Source organism: Cynocephalus volans, chromosome 10, assembly GCF_027409185.1.
Source record: "Cynocephalus volans isolate mCynVol1 chromosome 10, mCynVol1.pri, whole genome shotgun sequence".
NCBI lineage: Eukaryota > Metazoa > Chordata > Mammalia > Dermoptera > Cynocephalidae > Cynocephalus > Cynocephalus volans.
The window spans coordinates 6764683-6777887 of NC_084469.1; the positions used below are offsets into that span (position 1 = coordinate 6764683).

At 53.4% G+C, this 13205-nt stretch overlaps 1 protein-coding gene across 2 annotated transcripts; it reads right to left on the reverse strand.

The window, feature by feature from the left end:
- Window positions 1-1077: 1077 nt before the first annotated feature.
- COPZ2 (COPI coat complex subunit zeta 2) lies at window positions 1078-10613 on the reverse strand. 2 transcript variants are annotated; one of them, XM_063111371.1, is made up of 9 exons: window positions 10472-10613; window positions 9622-9696; window positions 7948-8029; window positions 7301-7392; window positions 6590-6645; window positions 6098-6175; window positions 3993-4044; window positions 3344-3382; window positions 1078-1420 (listed from the first exon to the last, which is right to left on the reverse strand). In XM_063111371.1, exons 1-9 carry the CDS (start codon window positions 10580-10582, stop codon window positions 1373-1375), a joined length of 633 nt encoding a protein of 210 aa, XP_062967441.1. In that variant the 5' UTR covers window positions 10583-10613; the 3' UTR covers window positions 1078-1372. The 2 variants fall into 2 exon arrangements, with proteins under 2 accessions (XP_062967441.1, XP_062967442.1); XM_063111372.1 differs by lacking the exon at window positions 9622-9696.
- Between the last annotated feature and the right edge of the window lie 2592 nt (window positions 10614-13205).

Sequence of the window (13205 nt, forward strand, 5' to 3'; positions counted from 1 at the left end):
GGGCAAACACCCTGTCGTCGGTGTTGGAACCAACGAGGAACACTCCGGAGCCAGGGTCTGTCCGGCCCTGGGGGCGGAGTTAGTCGGGATAGTTGACTCAGCGGGGACGCGTTTCCTGCCTTTCCCTCCAGGTGGCGCTAGAGGATCGCGGATGCCGTCCCGGAGCGGGGCTTCCCACGGTGTCGGCGCCCGCGAGGGGCGGGACCTGGGCGGGGCGTGAGCCGGCGGCTGCAGTCCACAAGGGACTGAGGGAAACTAGCTGTCGCAGGACGCATCGGTAGACGGGCTCCGGGACGTACATTCAGACACGCAGAAAGTGTACGCGTCGGAGAAGGAGGGAGAAACTGGAAGTTCTGGGATGGGGACGGGGACAGAGAAGGGAAGTCGCGTCATTCAGAAAAACTGTATACATCTCCAACCCTCCCGTTTGCCCCTGGGATCCCCCTTCGCCCTTCTCTCCCTCCCGACCTGCAGTTCTTCACACCCTCTGGAGCTCACTGCGTGCTCTGGATACACATGCACGGTGTGAGTTGGCCGATGCTTCCTCGCCCCCAGCGTCCGGGCCGAGCCACCGCATACTTGCAGAGCTCTAGTGCCCAGAGTCCATGCCGGGATAGGAATGCCACAGTCCCAGGCACGCCAAGAAAAACAGCCATACTGTTCCTCAGTTTGTCCAGAGGAAGCCTTACTCCCTTCCCTTTTGGAGGCAAGGAATGGAAAAAATGATTCCAGGAATCCCCAGCGGGGCAACCATGCGTATATTGTTCACACAAAAAACAGGGGTACCATCTTTTGCTCTCCCTTTTCCGGAAGTATGCGCCATTCTTCCCATTGTTACTCTTTTTATCATGTCTGTCACACAGTCATACACAGCCCTCCCAACATATGGGGCCCCGTGGTATGAATGTTACACCCCGTCTCTGTGTTAAATAGTCTCCTTTCCCTTAACCCATCCCTCTCCCCAGTCGTCCAGCCACAGGCATACATATGCCCAGCTTGGTCCTGATTGATGAGCGGCAGGAAGTGCAGGAGCCCTTATCTGAACACACACACTTCCCAGGCCAAGAGAGGAGACCCTTGGCAGGAGACCAAAGCAAGTTTATTAGGGCCCTCGGGCCAGGTAGGCCTAAGATCTGAGTTAAGGCAGCTCAGCCGGTTCCCATGTCCCAAGGGCCAGGCCAGGATGGTGAGAAGGGGTGACTCAGTGCTGGGACCAAACCTTTGCATCTCAGAATCCCTGGCAGGAGACCTCAGAAGTCAGTTCTGGGAGGGGCCTGGGAATGCGGAAGGGTCTCTCTTTCCCCTGGAACATTTAGGTTTTTGCCACTATTGAGGGAATGATCGGGGGGCAGGTAGCCTTGATCCACAGCCTTCATTTCAGTAATGACCATTTAATTTGTTCCTTGGCAGACTGAAGAACCTGGGACAGGGTGGGGGAGGTTGAGAGAATGAATACCTTACCACGCAGTGAGGGGGAAGTCGACAGCCCACCTTCCACAAGCGCCCCTGCACACACACACACACCCGCCACTAGGTGGCAGCAGCTTGTCTCTGCCTGCATTAGATGGGGACAGGTCGCCAAGAAGGCAAGGAAAGGGCAAGCCAAACTGGCTGCAGCCAACTCCCACCTCGGGCCCAAGCCTGCCCAGCCCTCTGGTTCCTGCATCTGCAGCCGTGGGTGTGGCCGCGCCCACAGTGCCATGTCCAGGCCTGACACTTCCTGTGCTCAGATAGCTCAGCAAACCCCTAGCTTTAGCCTTGGCTGGCAGTGTGTCCTCAACAACCCACCCCACCCCCTGCTGATGTGGCGTAGCCAGCAAAGGGTAGATCCAGACCCCGCCACGGGCCACCCGCTCTCAGATGTGTCCACTTCCACACCCTGCTGGGCAAACAGTCTCAGTCTGGTGCTTACACACATCTGTACAACTGTGCACACACAATGCCCACACAGTGGGGACTCCAGATTGTCCTTCAGGTCGTCCCTCCAGCCATTAAGCTTCATTTCTTTCTGAAGATCCCACACAGTATATGTCCCTTCCTCCTGTCCAGTCTTCCTCATCTCTTGGGGACAGCTTGGCTGGGGTTCCCCCATTTCTCCTAGCCAGAACTTTCTCCTTTCTCCTCATTTTATCTCCCACTCACTCCCTGCAGCTTCCTTGGTTTTTACTCAAGAATTCCATTTAAAAGGCTATGTCTTCATTCTCGTCCCCTTTGGAAAGTAGTAATGGTTATTTGCTGAACATTTATGACTAGCTAAGAGCTGCGCTAAGAGCTTTCCATGGATTGGGTCATCTAATTCTCAAAATAACTCTAGGAGGAGGGTCCTGTTATTATGTGAGGCCCAGAGAGGTTGAGTGACTTGCCCTAGGTCACCCAGCTTGAGGTGGTAAGGTGGAACGTGTACCCTGGGGTGGCTGACATGAATGCTAGTATTCTTATCTGCTCTGCACATCGCTCCTTAACCTTTTCCCACCCTGAAACTGGCCATGCAGCTGCCTTCATTCCAGCAGGTGTGAGGAGACATGGGGCACTGGAGGGGGGAAGCCAAGGCAGGGTGAGTACCAAGGGCAGTGCAGGATAGTGGCCACCACACCTGGGGCTCCACAGGGGATGGCAGAGGCCCATCTCAGCAGGAGGTAGTTAGTGCCAGGGTAGGAAGCTCCATAAAAGCAGGATTAATCTGAGCAGAGAAACCTGCGGGTTGACGGAACAGAGGTCAAGACAGCCAGCTTGACTAGCAGAAGTTTGTGCAGCTGAGGAACCTATCAGGCCACAGATCCATGAACCTCCCTCCCCACCCACCCCCACACACATAGCACCGTGCAGGGGTGTGGCAGGGGTGGGCTTTTCCTCAGCTAGGTCACTCGGGGGCAAGGTAGCAAGTGATGAGGAGGGAAACTTGGATCCTATCATGGGCTTAAGAGTCCCTTAATAATCCCAGTGTGGACCCTAAATGGCAAGGATGGGATTTGGAGGCAAACTCCTATTTGGTATTCTTTCCAGGATGGGAGAGCATAAGGGGCTCAAGCCAGATTGTTTTGGGGGACAAGTGACCCAGCCATCTCCAGGGTGAGCAGCTCATCCCAGGTTCAATTCAACTACACCAAGCCAGGAGAGGAGTAGGGCTGGTGGTAACACACCCATCCATCTATTAGTACCCAGCTCCCTCCAACCCTGAAGAGCCAGGAAGCCTCCAGTGGCATCTCCAAGAGTTGGCCTGTCACCGCTTTACACCTTCCCCCCTGCACTCCTGCCTTGATGGCCTCTCTGGGTCCCCCAGGATGCTCTGCTCTCCTTATCTCTCTAGTCCATTTCTGGCCAAGGTGGATGCAGGAGGGCCTACCTGGGCCACACTCTGTTCAGTGAAGCCGCTGTCATCTGCCTGCAGGGAAGCAGAATCAGAGGGTGGGGTCAGGCCAGGGTTAGGGTATTGGGTCAGAGAGGTGAGGAAAGGGGTTTGGGGAGTTGATGTGGGGCAGTGGTTAGGGTGATCCAGAACTGCACCTGAATCACCGCTTAGTGGAAGTCCTGCAGCCCTTGGGACCCTTCTCTGGAACATGGAGGGTGAGGAGTGAAGGAGATTAAGGTGGAGGCCAGGTTTCATCCAGACATGAGAAACGGAACTAGGCAGGGAGATTCTAGCCACATCACTGTCCCCCAACCTTAAGGCCAAGGCAGCCATCTGGTGTCTCTTTGAGGATTTATTTATTTCCCTAGTCTATACTTCCCACCAGGTGAGGTGCTTATAATCCTGCAGGGGGAGATGGGAAGATCTCTTTTATTAACTGTCATCCCCTCATTCTCCAAACTGCTGCCCACCCACCCAGCCCCTAACAAGTGCAATGACTCAGTGGTTGGCTTCTGCCAGAGGAGCTTGGGCTTCTACCATCTGGGCCTGGCAGCCCCATGCCCAGGGAGGACAGGAGGCGAGGAGGCTGGGAAGGGCAGCCCGGAGGAGGTGGGGATGAGCAGGGGTGAAGGAAGACTCTTACCCTAAAGTTCACTTTCTGGATCACTTGCTGGGGGTCACTCTCCAGAATTATGCTACAAGATGAGAGAAAAACCAGGAGGAAAATCAGTGATGTGATTCTCTCCACCACCGCCTCCTCTCCCTGCCGAGCCTCTTCCTTCAATGCATCCTGCAACACCTCCCCTTCCGGAGCACCTTCCCCCAGACAGTCCTCAGGTCAGGACTCCCTCACCATGGAGGGCCCTCAGCTCTGATCCTTTGACACTTTCAACCCAATGGTCCACACATTTGGTCATCACTGGGCAAAAACTTTGAGATTGGGTGGCAGCAGTCCAGTAGAGAATGCCCAGGCTGTCAAAAACAGGGACTCACAAAACTCAGAGCTCTTCAAAGCTCACTTCACCTTCTGGGTCTAGGGGTGGATTTCCTGTGAAAAGACTCAGATGCAGTGAAGTGCATCACTATTATTTTATGCCACGGGGTCATGCCGTACATGAGAAAAGTGGAACTCCAAAAATCAGAATCTACCTTCCCTTTTGGTACACACAATACTGAGGCTTTTCTCAGTGAATGGGCACTTGTTCATGAGGCATAGGGGGTGCTCTGGAGCTGTCTGTGGGGTATGCAGGGGACACAGTTGAGGGCCTGTCATTGTGGGTGGGATAGAGGCAACAGGAACAGAATGTCCCTCCTTACCTGGAAAGGCTCCTCCAAGGCAGAAGCTTAGTTTTTCTTTATTACCAAACCAAGGGAAATGATAAACATTTCCTGGGAGCCTGTTCAGGCCCCATCACTGGGCTGGACCCCACCCCCAGGCTCCCTACCCAGAGGTCCTGCAGTCCATAAAGACAGAACATCCAGGCAAGGCTTCAATTCAGGTGTTGCCCATTTTTCCTCAGCAGGAAACTGAGCTCCAGAGGGCAGAGACCTACCTCAGGCCAAGACCGGGCCTACCTCAGGCCGAGACCGGGCCTACCTCAGGCCGAGACCGGGCCTACCTCAGGCTGAGACCGGAAGCTTATAAAGCCTGAGCTGCAGGCATCCTCCTTTGCGCAAGCCTTGAGAAGGCCCACGCCTCATTTTGTATTTGCAATTGCGTGTGTATGTGTCTAAAGTTTTCATTCAAAAGACCAAATTGTCTATGCTTCTGGCTCCACAAAACCTAGTGTTACCCCACTCACTTTTGGGTCCCAGCAATCAGCACAAGGCTAGCAGTAGCCGGCAGTTACTTTCTATAAGGAGAGGGAGGCGTGCCATAGGACCCCACCTCCCAGAGTCCCCCGCCCCAGGCAGGTTGGTACAGTGCCATGCTGCACAATCTCTGGAACCATGCACATGGTTTTAGATCTTCACTCTCCTGCTCCCTAGCTTTGTGACCTCAGGCAAGTCATTTGAGTATCTGAGCCTCTGTTTTCTAATCTATGAAATGGATGTAATAATAGAGGCATGTAGATGTTTTTAAGGTACTCAAGAAGTTTCTATTATCCTTTGCCTCAGAGCCAGAACTTCTTTTTCTCCCTGAATATTGCCCCCCCCCCCGGCACCCATGGAAATCCATTAACCAACTTTTCCCATAAGGATTCCCAGCTTTCTAAAAATATACTAGCTACAAATAGGAGGTAACATTTATTGAATGAGAACCATAAGCTTCACACGTATTATCCCATTTACTGCTCACAACCCTATGAGGTAGTTCCCTCATCATCCCCATTTTAAAGATGGGGAAAGTAAGGTTCAGGAAGAATCGTCAACTGGCCCAGGTCATGCATCCAGCTGGTGCTGGAGTTGAGTTCCGAGAGTGGGCGGTGTGAGGCCAGTAGGACACTGTGTGAAGTCCTTCCACTGGGGATCAAACTGGATTTCCCCCAAACTCTGCCTATTCAACTGTCTGCCATAGTTTGACATCAGATTACTCTCTTGTTTGGCTTGACTTTAAGCTAACATTAAAATCAACCTCCATCCTCATGGGGCAATGGGGTCACTGGGAATATGCTGCGGGAAGGGAGGGAGAAGTTGGTCAGAGAGCCCATCAATGTGCTAGGTGCGGTCTAGAGCTGACGACCCTCAAAGGCACCCCTTACTGTGAGCATCCCTGACCATCCCTTCTTCCCTCCATCCTCTCCTCACCCGCCATCCACAATCTCATCCAGCACCAAGAAGGCTCCGTCCATGTTCTCCAGCAACCAGCGCTTCTCCACGTTCTTCCTGAAGGTAGACACAAGCTCCTGAGACTCCCCGTGGCCAGGAGCACCTAGGTTCCTGCCTGGGTGAGGCAGACCTTCCCTCTCCCTCCAAAGACTGCCTCATTCACCACCACCCCCAACAAAGGATTCCTGAGCACAGCACAGTCTGCTTTCTCAAGCCCCACCTTGCCCGACCTCCCACGCTTTAGGCATTGGCACCACCACGCCCACCATGGGACCCCAATGAATGTCATGGCTAGTTTAGATGCTATAGCCCTACTATAATTAATTGTGCCGACAGTGGACATTAAATTTTGAACTATCTTAGTCTTGCAGGGACTGCAGGAGAAAAGCAGGGATGGTAGGGAGGCCCCTGCCTCTGTGATGTATCAAGACATAGGGGATGGGGCCTGGGAGGGCAGAAGACCTGACTCACCTTAATATGTGGTTCAGAGACTCAAACAGGCAGGTGAGAACAGACATGAGCATCAGCTAGGGATGGGTGGATATGGGAGGAGGAAAACAAAAGAGCTTGAGGTTGAGGCCACAGGAGACCTCAGAGCCCACCTGGGTGTGCAGTGGTGGGCAGCTTTCCCTCTTCAGAAAAGACTGGGCTGTAAATAGACAGCAGTTTGACCTTAGGGAGAACTTCCCCCCGTCTGGGCTGGGAAATATTGGAGAATTCCACTGGGGGACACTGAGTGTATCTTTCTCTAGTTATGTTTAAGAAAGAAACCAAAGGCTCCCTACAGAGAGAGTGATGACTTCATTTCTGGTTCCCAAGGAATCTAAGGGGCATCACGGATATCCATTGTCCCAGAAAGAACAATTCTGACTGCCTCCTTCTTCCCCACTCTATCTTTTTTTTTTTTAAAAAAGATGACCGGTAAGGGGATCTTAACTCTTGACTTGGTGTTGTCAGCACCACGCTCAGCCAGTGAGCGAACCGGCCATCCGTATATGGGATCCGAACCCGGGGCCTTGGTGTTATCAGCACCGCACTCTCCCGAGTGAGCCACGGGCCGGCCCTTCCCCACTCTAGAGGGGGGTACCAATGGTGAGCCTCCAGACTCCAGCCTCCACCCCAGACTCCAAGCCATTCCCCCATGGACAGACCCTCCCTGTTGCCCCAACCTCCTGAATTCACCTCATTCTCGTAGGATGAGCCCACCACATACAGGAAGAGGTCAATGCTGCTCTTGTAGACAATGGTCATGCCCCCCAAAAATGCAATCTCACCTAGAAGAGGAGGGGACTTTCAGTTCTGCCACCTCTGTCTGATCCTGGCCTGAACCCTCCTCCGCCTCTCCTGCTCAGCACCTCTCCCTCTATTTCCTTTTTCCCCTTCCAAGGAACCCTTGGAAAGACAGCGCAGGGACACTACCATGAGGCTGCTCTATGTCCTCCCACCCCTGACCCGCTCCTCTATTTCTAGGGACTGCCTCATTCTGAGGAGTCAACAAACCCAGTTGTTGACCCGGTCAACCTCCCGCCCACCGCACGCAGTGCCTTGCGACCCATTCCAAGTTGGTGGGGGAGCCAAGCACAGCTGGCCTCCTCAGCTGAGAGGGAGGTCTGGGTGTGCTGGGGGGCGCAGGGGACTCAGAGAAAAGGGGAGCGTGAAGGTTCCCGGAAGAAGGGAGTGCAGAACAGCTGGGAGGGAAAGGAAAAGAGCCTCTGGAGAAACAGGAATGGCCTGTGGGTGTGGAAAGCCAAAGGGGACAGATGTGTCCAGATGGAGAAGATGACAGTGTGCATCTGAGGGCTCTGGAGGAGGAAGAGGAGGACACTTACTCTCTGTCCGGCTGGTCTTATTGAAGACATTTTTCTCGAAGACCATCTGCTCCTTCATGGAGGGGAATGTGTCATCATAATACTATGAGAAAGGGAAGGAGAAGGGGCCATGGCCATTCCACAGAGCCTGGCTCCTCCTGGCTGGGTCGCAGGAAATCGTGGGTGCCAACCAAGCAGGGCCCTGCCACGTCCCGTCTCCCCTTTACTGCCCTCTCGGCCTATGTTCACTATTTCCCCATAAACAAATTCTAAGCAAAGAAATTCATAAAAAGTAGAGGAATATTGAAGCCTGCTTTGGAGTCCTCTCCCAGTTTCTTGGAGGTTCTCGTACATTCAGCAGCTGTGCAGGATGCTAAGGACTGTGGTGGTCACTAGGTCCTGCTGTTCCTACACCAGCCAGAGTCTACAGGGGAGATGGCGAAGCCAGGAGTCCTTCCTTAACAACAACAATCCGAACAGCTGCTTTATCATCCCCACTAGAAGGGGCGAGAAGAAGTCAGGTAACTTCCCTATCATCTCACAGCTGTAAGGGCCAGAGTTGGTATTCAACAGCAAGTCTGATTTCAGACAGGGTGATGAAGATTAAATAGCTAAGGAAAAGTTCCTGGCACATATTCTATAACTAAATCAACACTTTTTTGTTTGACTTTGGTGAGCAGCCGATGTCTCTCTGACTCAGTTTCCTAATCTGTAAATGGATGGGTTCTGCTTGGAGGGGCTCCTGGCGCCTTTGGCATGGCTGGTCCACCTCTGACCATCTTTGGGGCAAGGTGCGGTCAGCTCAGTTTTCAATTTTTAGCATGTAGATTTTGCCACTTAATATTTGATCTGCAGGCAAATTAGCAGTCTCCCTGCTGGCCAGTGCTGTGGTGATCAATCGCATTAGAATGTCATGACGACAAAAAAGTTTCAGCCCCAAACAAACAGAAAGTCTATAATGCATTTCATAGCCAGCTTAGACGCTCTAGCTCTACTACAGTGAACTGTGTGGACAGTAGAAATTTATTTTTGGATTATCCTAATTTGGTTTACCCAGGCCAAGTTCACTAGGACAGATTCCAGATAATTGATTGGGGGGGGGGGGGGTTTGCAGTGAAAACCACCCTGAGCTTCAAATAAAAAAACCTGAGTTTAGATCTCTGTTATGATATTAGTATAGACCTCAGGCAACTCACTTAGCTTCTCTACATTTCATTTTCTTCATCTGTGAAATTAAAGAGTTGGATAACATGGTCTCTGAAATCCCATCCGGTTCTAAATCCTTAGACTCAACCCTTGGTGTTTACCAAGCTGTAGCACAAAAGTGGAGGTTTCTTGTTCAAAGTTTGGGGACTAGGACTCCTGGGTCCCAGACTGAACACTCCACTGACTCCTTAGGCAGAACTTTCCCATGCCCAGGGTCCAGCTGGCCCTTGAAAGGATGATGAGAAGACATTTCAGGAAACATGAGTAGAAACAGAGGAGGACCCCCGTGCCCCCTCAGGGGCGGGCAACTTGACCAGGCAGGAGGATGGGCAGAACGACCTCTTGGAGGGCTCTAAACTGAGCTGCTCTGAGTCACAGAGATCATAGTGGGGTCTCTCCTGAGGCAGGAGAGCCAGTTAGGTGGGGCCCTCTGTTATTAGAGCTGTAAAACATATCTTCAGAGCCCCTCAGGGTAGGGTGGGGGGTTACCTTGGCCAGCAGCCGGTGCCCATCATTATCTAGGATGAAAACAGCCTTGATGGTGTAGAGGGAAGGTTCCTGCAACTGACACCGGGAGGAGAGCTCCGTTTGGCCTCTGACCCAAGGGGGACACCCAGTCATTGGCTCTATGGCATTTGTTGGCAGCGGGAATACATCCTCGGGCTCCAGCCACCCCAGCTGGTCGAGCCCAACCCTATGCCACCCGGGCCAACTCCAGTGCCCACTCCACTCCCAGGCGGATGTTCCCCTGAAGGCCCCGGTGGGCGCTGTGCCCGTTGGGTGCAGAAGGTCCTTCCGGGCCCAAGTTCTGTCATGCACTGACTGCTCCAGAGCCCGAGTCGGAGTGTATCACAGAACCTGGGCCGGGGGGACAGCGGCGCCGAGCCTCCTCCTTCCAGCTGACCCTGGGCCGGGGCCAGACCCTACTCCCAGCGCGCCCCCAGCCCCGGCCCTGGTGGGCTCCAGAGGCACGTCCGTCACCCGCGGGCGACGGGAACTCGAGCCTGGGGCCACACCCCACTCCTTACCCGCTCCCAGCGGAACCTCAACCCACCCCAACCAACCCCCATCACTGTTCCAAACTGACCCAGAACTTTGGCCCCGCCGCGCCGATGGACTCAGGGCAGGCCTCCTCGCCAGTCCGCGCCGAGGCCAACTTTTTCTCCCTCGCCCCGGGCCCCGGGCCCCTCCCTGGGGCTGCTCAGTGGTTGCCCAAAGTTCCCCGCCGCCGCCGCCGCCGCCGCGGGGCGCGACTTGTGAGTTGGCCGCTCCCCGCCCCCACCCCACCCCCGGCCCGGCCCCCGCCGCCCCGGGACCCCCGCGCCCGCCCGCTCCGTACCCGCAGCCCCGAGGGCTCCCCGGCTCGGGCGGGCGGCGCCGGGCCCCCGGCCTGGGCCGCCGCGGCCCCCTCCCCCGGGTGCGGACGTGGCCAGGCCTCGGGCCGCTGCATTCCGCTCGCCGCCTCGCACTGACAGCGCCGCCCGCCCGGCCGCCGCCCCGCCTCCGCGCCCGCCCGGCCCGCCGGCCGCCCCGGCCTCCCGCGCCCCCTCGCGCGCGTGGCGCTCGCCTCCTCGTGGCCCCGTCCTCCCCGCCCTGCGCGCACACCCCAGCCCGCCTTCCCCACCGCTCATCGCCCTCTCGCCTCCTCGGCTGCTTTCCGCCCCTAAGAGGCCCGAGCTCTCGCATCCTCAGGTTGCCCCGGGACCCATCCCCTCTTCTCGCTTCCTGCCTCCTGTCCGGCCTGCGGCTTGGTTTTGCCCCGGTGTCCGCAGGCTGTCCTGGGGCCAACAGGAAACACAGGCAAAGCCCACTTTTGTCTCTTGACCCTTGGTAGGTACCATGGGGGCAAATACGCCAGGTCACCCTTTGGATCTCCGGGACAGGTTTTAGCAGTGAGAGAAGATGACAGCTCTGGGGAGACCCTTCTGTGGACAAGAGGCTCACCCATTCCTCTCATCCTGGGGACACCTCCCCAGATGTCTCTCAAGACACAGGATCGGCCCTCTCTGAAGCAAGACAGATGCCCAGCAGCACAAATGCTCCACCCATGGCGTCAGGCCTTGCAATATGTTTTGGTTTCTTTGGCTTAAGTACAGCAGAGGACCAGCTCTCATTTCAGGATACTCGGGCCAGTGGGAAATCCACACCCCGGTGATACAGAGTCAGTGGTACTCAAAACAACACCACGTGTGTATTTTATATTTGAATACTTTCATGAACATTACCTACTATAACTCACACCTGTCAGGTAGGTAGCATCACCCCCATTTTAAGGAAAGAGAGACTTAAGAGTTTGCGTGACTTCTCCAAGACTGTACAGCTAGTAAGTAGTTCAGGGGGGATGGAACCTGGATTTTGGACTGAAAATTTCCTCCCCATCCTTCTCTTCAAGGCCTCCTGGGTGTGTACTACATTCACTCATCCCAGGTGGCTGAGAAATGGGGTTTTCCTCCGCAGAACGCATCGAGCCTTCTTGTCTTCAAGTTTTGGCTTAAACATCATCACCAAAAGGCCCTCTGTGCCAACCATTGTGTTTAACTTGATAGGTAGGTCTCTTCTTTCCCATTCTTTATGTCAGTACCCAACTTATTTCTTTCACTGTACTTTTTTCAATCTCTAAATATCATTTTTACTAATTTGTTTACAACTGTATATGGTCCTTCTCCCCACCAGACTGAGCCCTGCAAGAACAGAGATAACGTGTCTTGCTCACTATCAGATCCCTCGTACCTCCCACCAGCCTGGAACTGACAAGCTCTCAATAAGCATTTGTTGAGTGAGTGAATGAATAAGTGATTCAGGATGAGGGAGATCATGCATAAATATTCACAGAATACCTATTTTAAGCAAATAATAATTAAGATGTACTCAATGAGACCATATTTTATGTGTTGTACAAATATTTATTGAGTGCTTACTATGTACCAGGTACTTTTCTAGCCACTGGGATACAACAGTAGACAAAATATAATCTTTGCTCCCATGGAATTTATAATCAAGTGTTTGTGTATGTGTGTGTGCATGCATTTCTGTGCAAGACAGGGGACACAAATAAATGAGATGGTGATACGTGCTGCAAAGAAAACAGCAGGAATGTGAGGGGTCAGGGAGAGAGGCAAGGCAGAAAGCCATTTTCATTAGTGTCATCTGAGAAAGCCTTCAAAAAGGTGACAGTTGAACAAAGACTGAAGGAGGTGAGGGAGCGAGGCTTGCAGACATCTGAGGAACATCTACTAGACCTCCTTCTGTGATGATTTAGAAGGCACATCTGAACCTTCCTTGCAGGCTATCAGTTGTAATAGTGAACACGATCAACACTATCTGGTACAATTTGAGGAGGGGGAGACCCAGTATTTGGGCATTTTATTTGTTTGGAATCCAGATCATCAGAAGTTATGTCAATGGTCATGCTAGCTGGGCATGTTATTTAAAAAATACTGATTTGATTATTTTGATGCCTTAATATTTCTGTGATCTAGCCCATTTTTAGCTCATATTTACAAGGACAGCACCAAAAAGCCTCCGCGGGGCATTTTCCAGCCTCCGTTTGGCATATGGTATTCACTGTGGCAGAGGGACAGAGCAAGACCTGGGAAGAGAGGACTTAGGGAGCCAGTGTGGCTCTATGGAACAGGTGGGGAGGAGTTACTGACACAGGGAGGGGATGAAGAGGCACTGGAGAGGGGACTGGGGGTTGGGGGCTGGGGATGACACTGGGGAATGAAGCTTAGGAACCACAGGCTCCTCATCCCCACCATCTCTACCACTGTTATTGTTATTCTTATAATCACCAGGATCTCTTTACATCTTAAGTACGGTGGTGAATAAGTAAATTAGGAGTTTTCAAGTTCAACTTTTCAAGGAAGAGTTTCTCCTCAATGCTAGCTCCTCCCCCATCTCCCCAAACTCAGCAGAGACACCAGGGCTCCTTTCTCTCCTTGCCCACCCTCCCTCCCCGCAACTGGCCTGAGGTGCACCTTCAGTGGGGTTCTCTGTTCAAATGCAGGCTAAGTGTGCACGGTGTCAGGACAGTGTTCTCCAGAGAGCATTGCCCCAAGAGGACTTCACAGTTT

Bases quoted from the DNA above. Each gene is read 5' to 3' on its own strand.
- COPZ2 (XM_063111371.1), bottom strand. From the start codon at position 10,582: ATGCAGCGGCCCGAGGCCTGGCCACGTCCGCACCCGGGGGAGGGGGCC. The intron at 3,383-3,992 runs GTAAGAGTCTTC...GCTTCCCTGCAG, and splicing joins TCCAGAAAGTGAACTTTAGG to GCAGATGACAGCGGCTTCAC. The intron at 1,421-3,343 runs GTAGGCCCTCCT...ACCCTGTCCCAG, and splicing joins CTGAACAGAGTGTGGCCCAG to GTTCTTCAGTCTGCCAAGGA.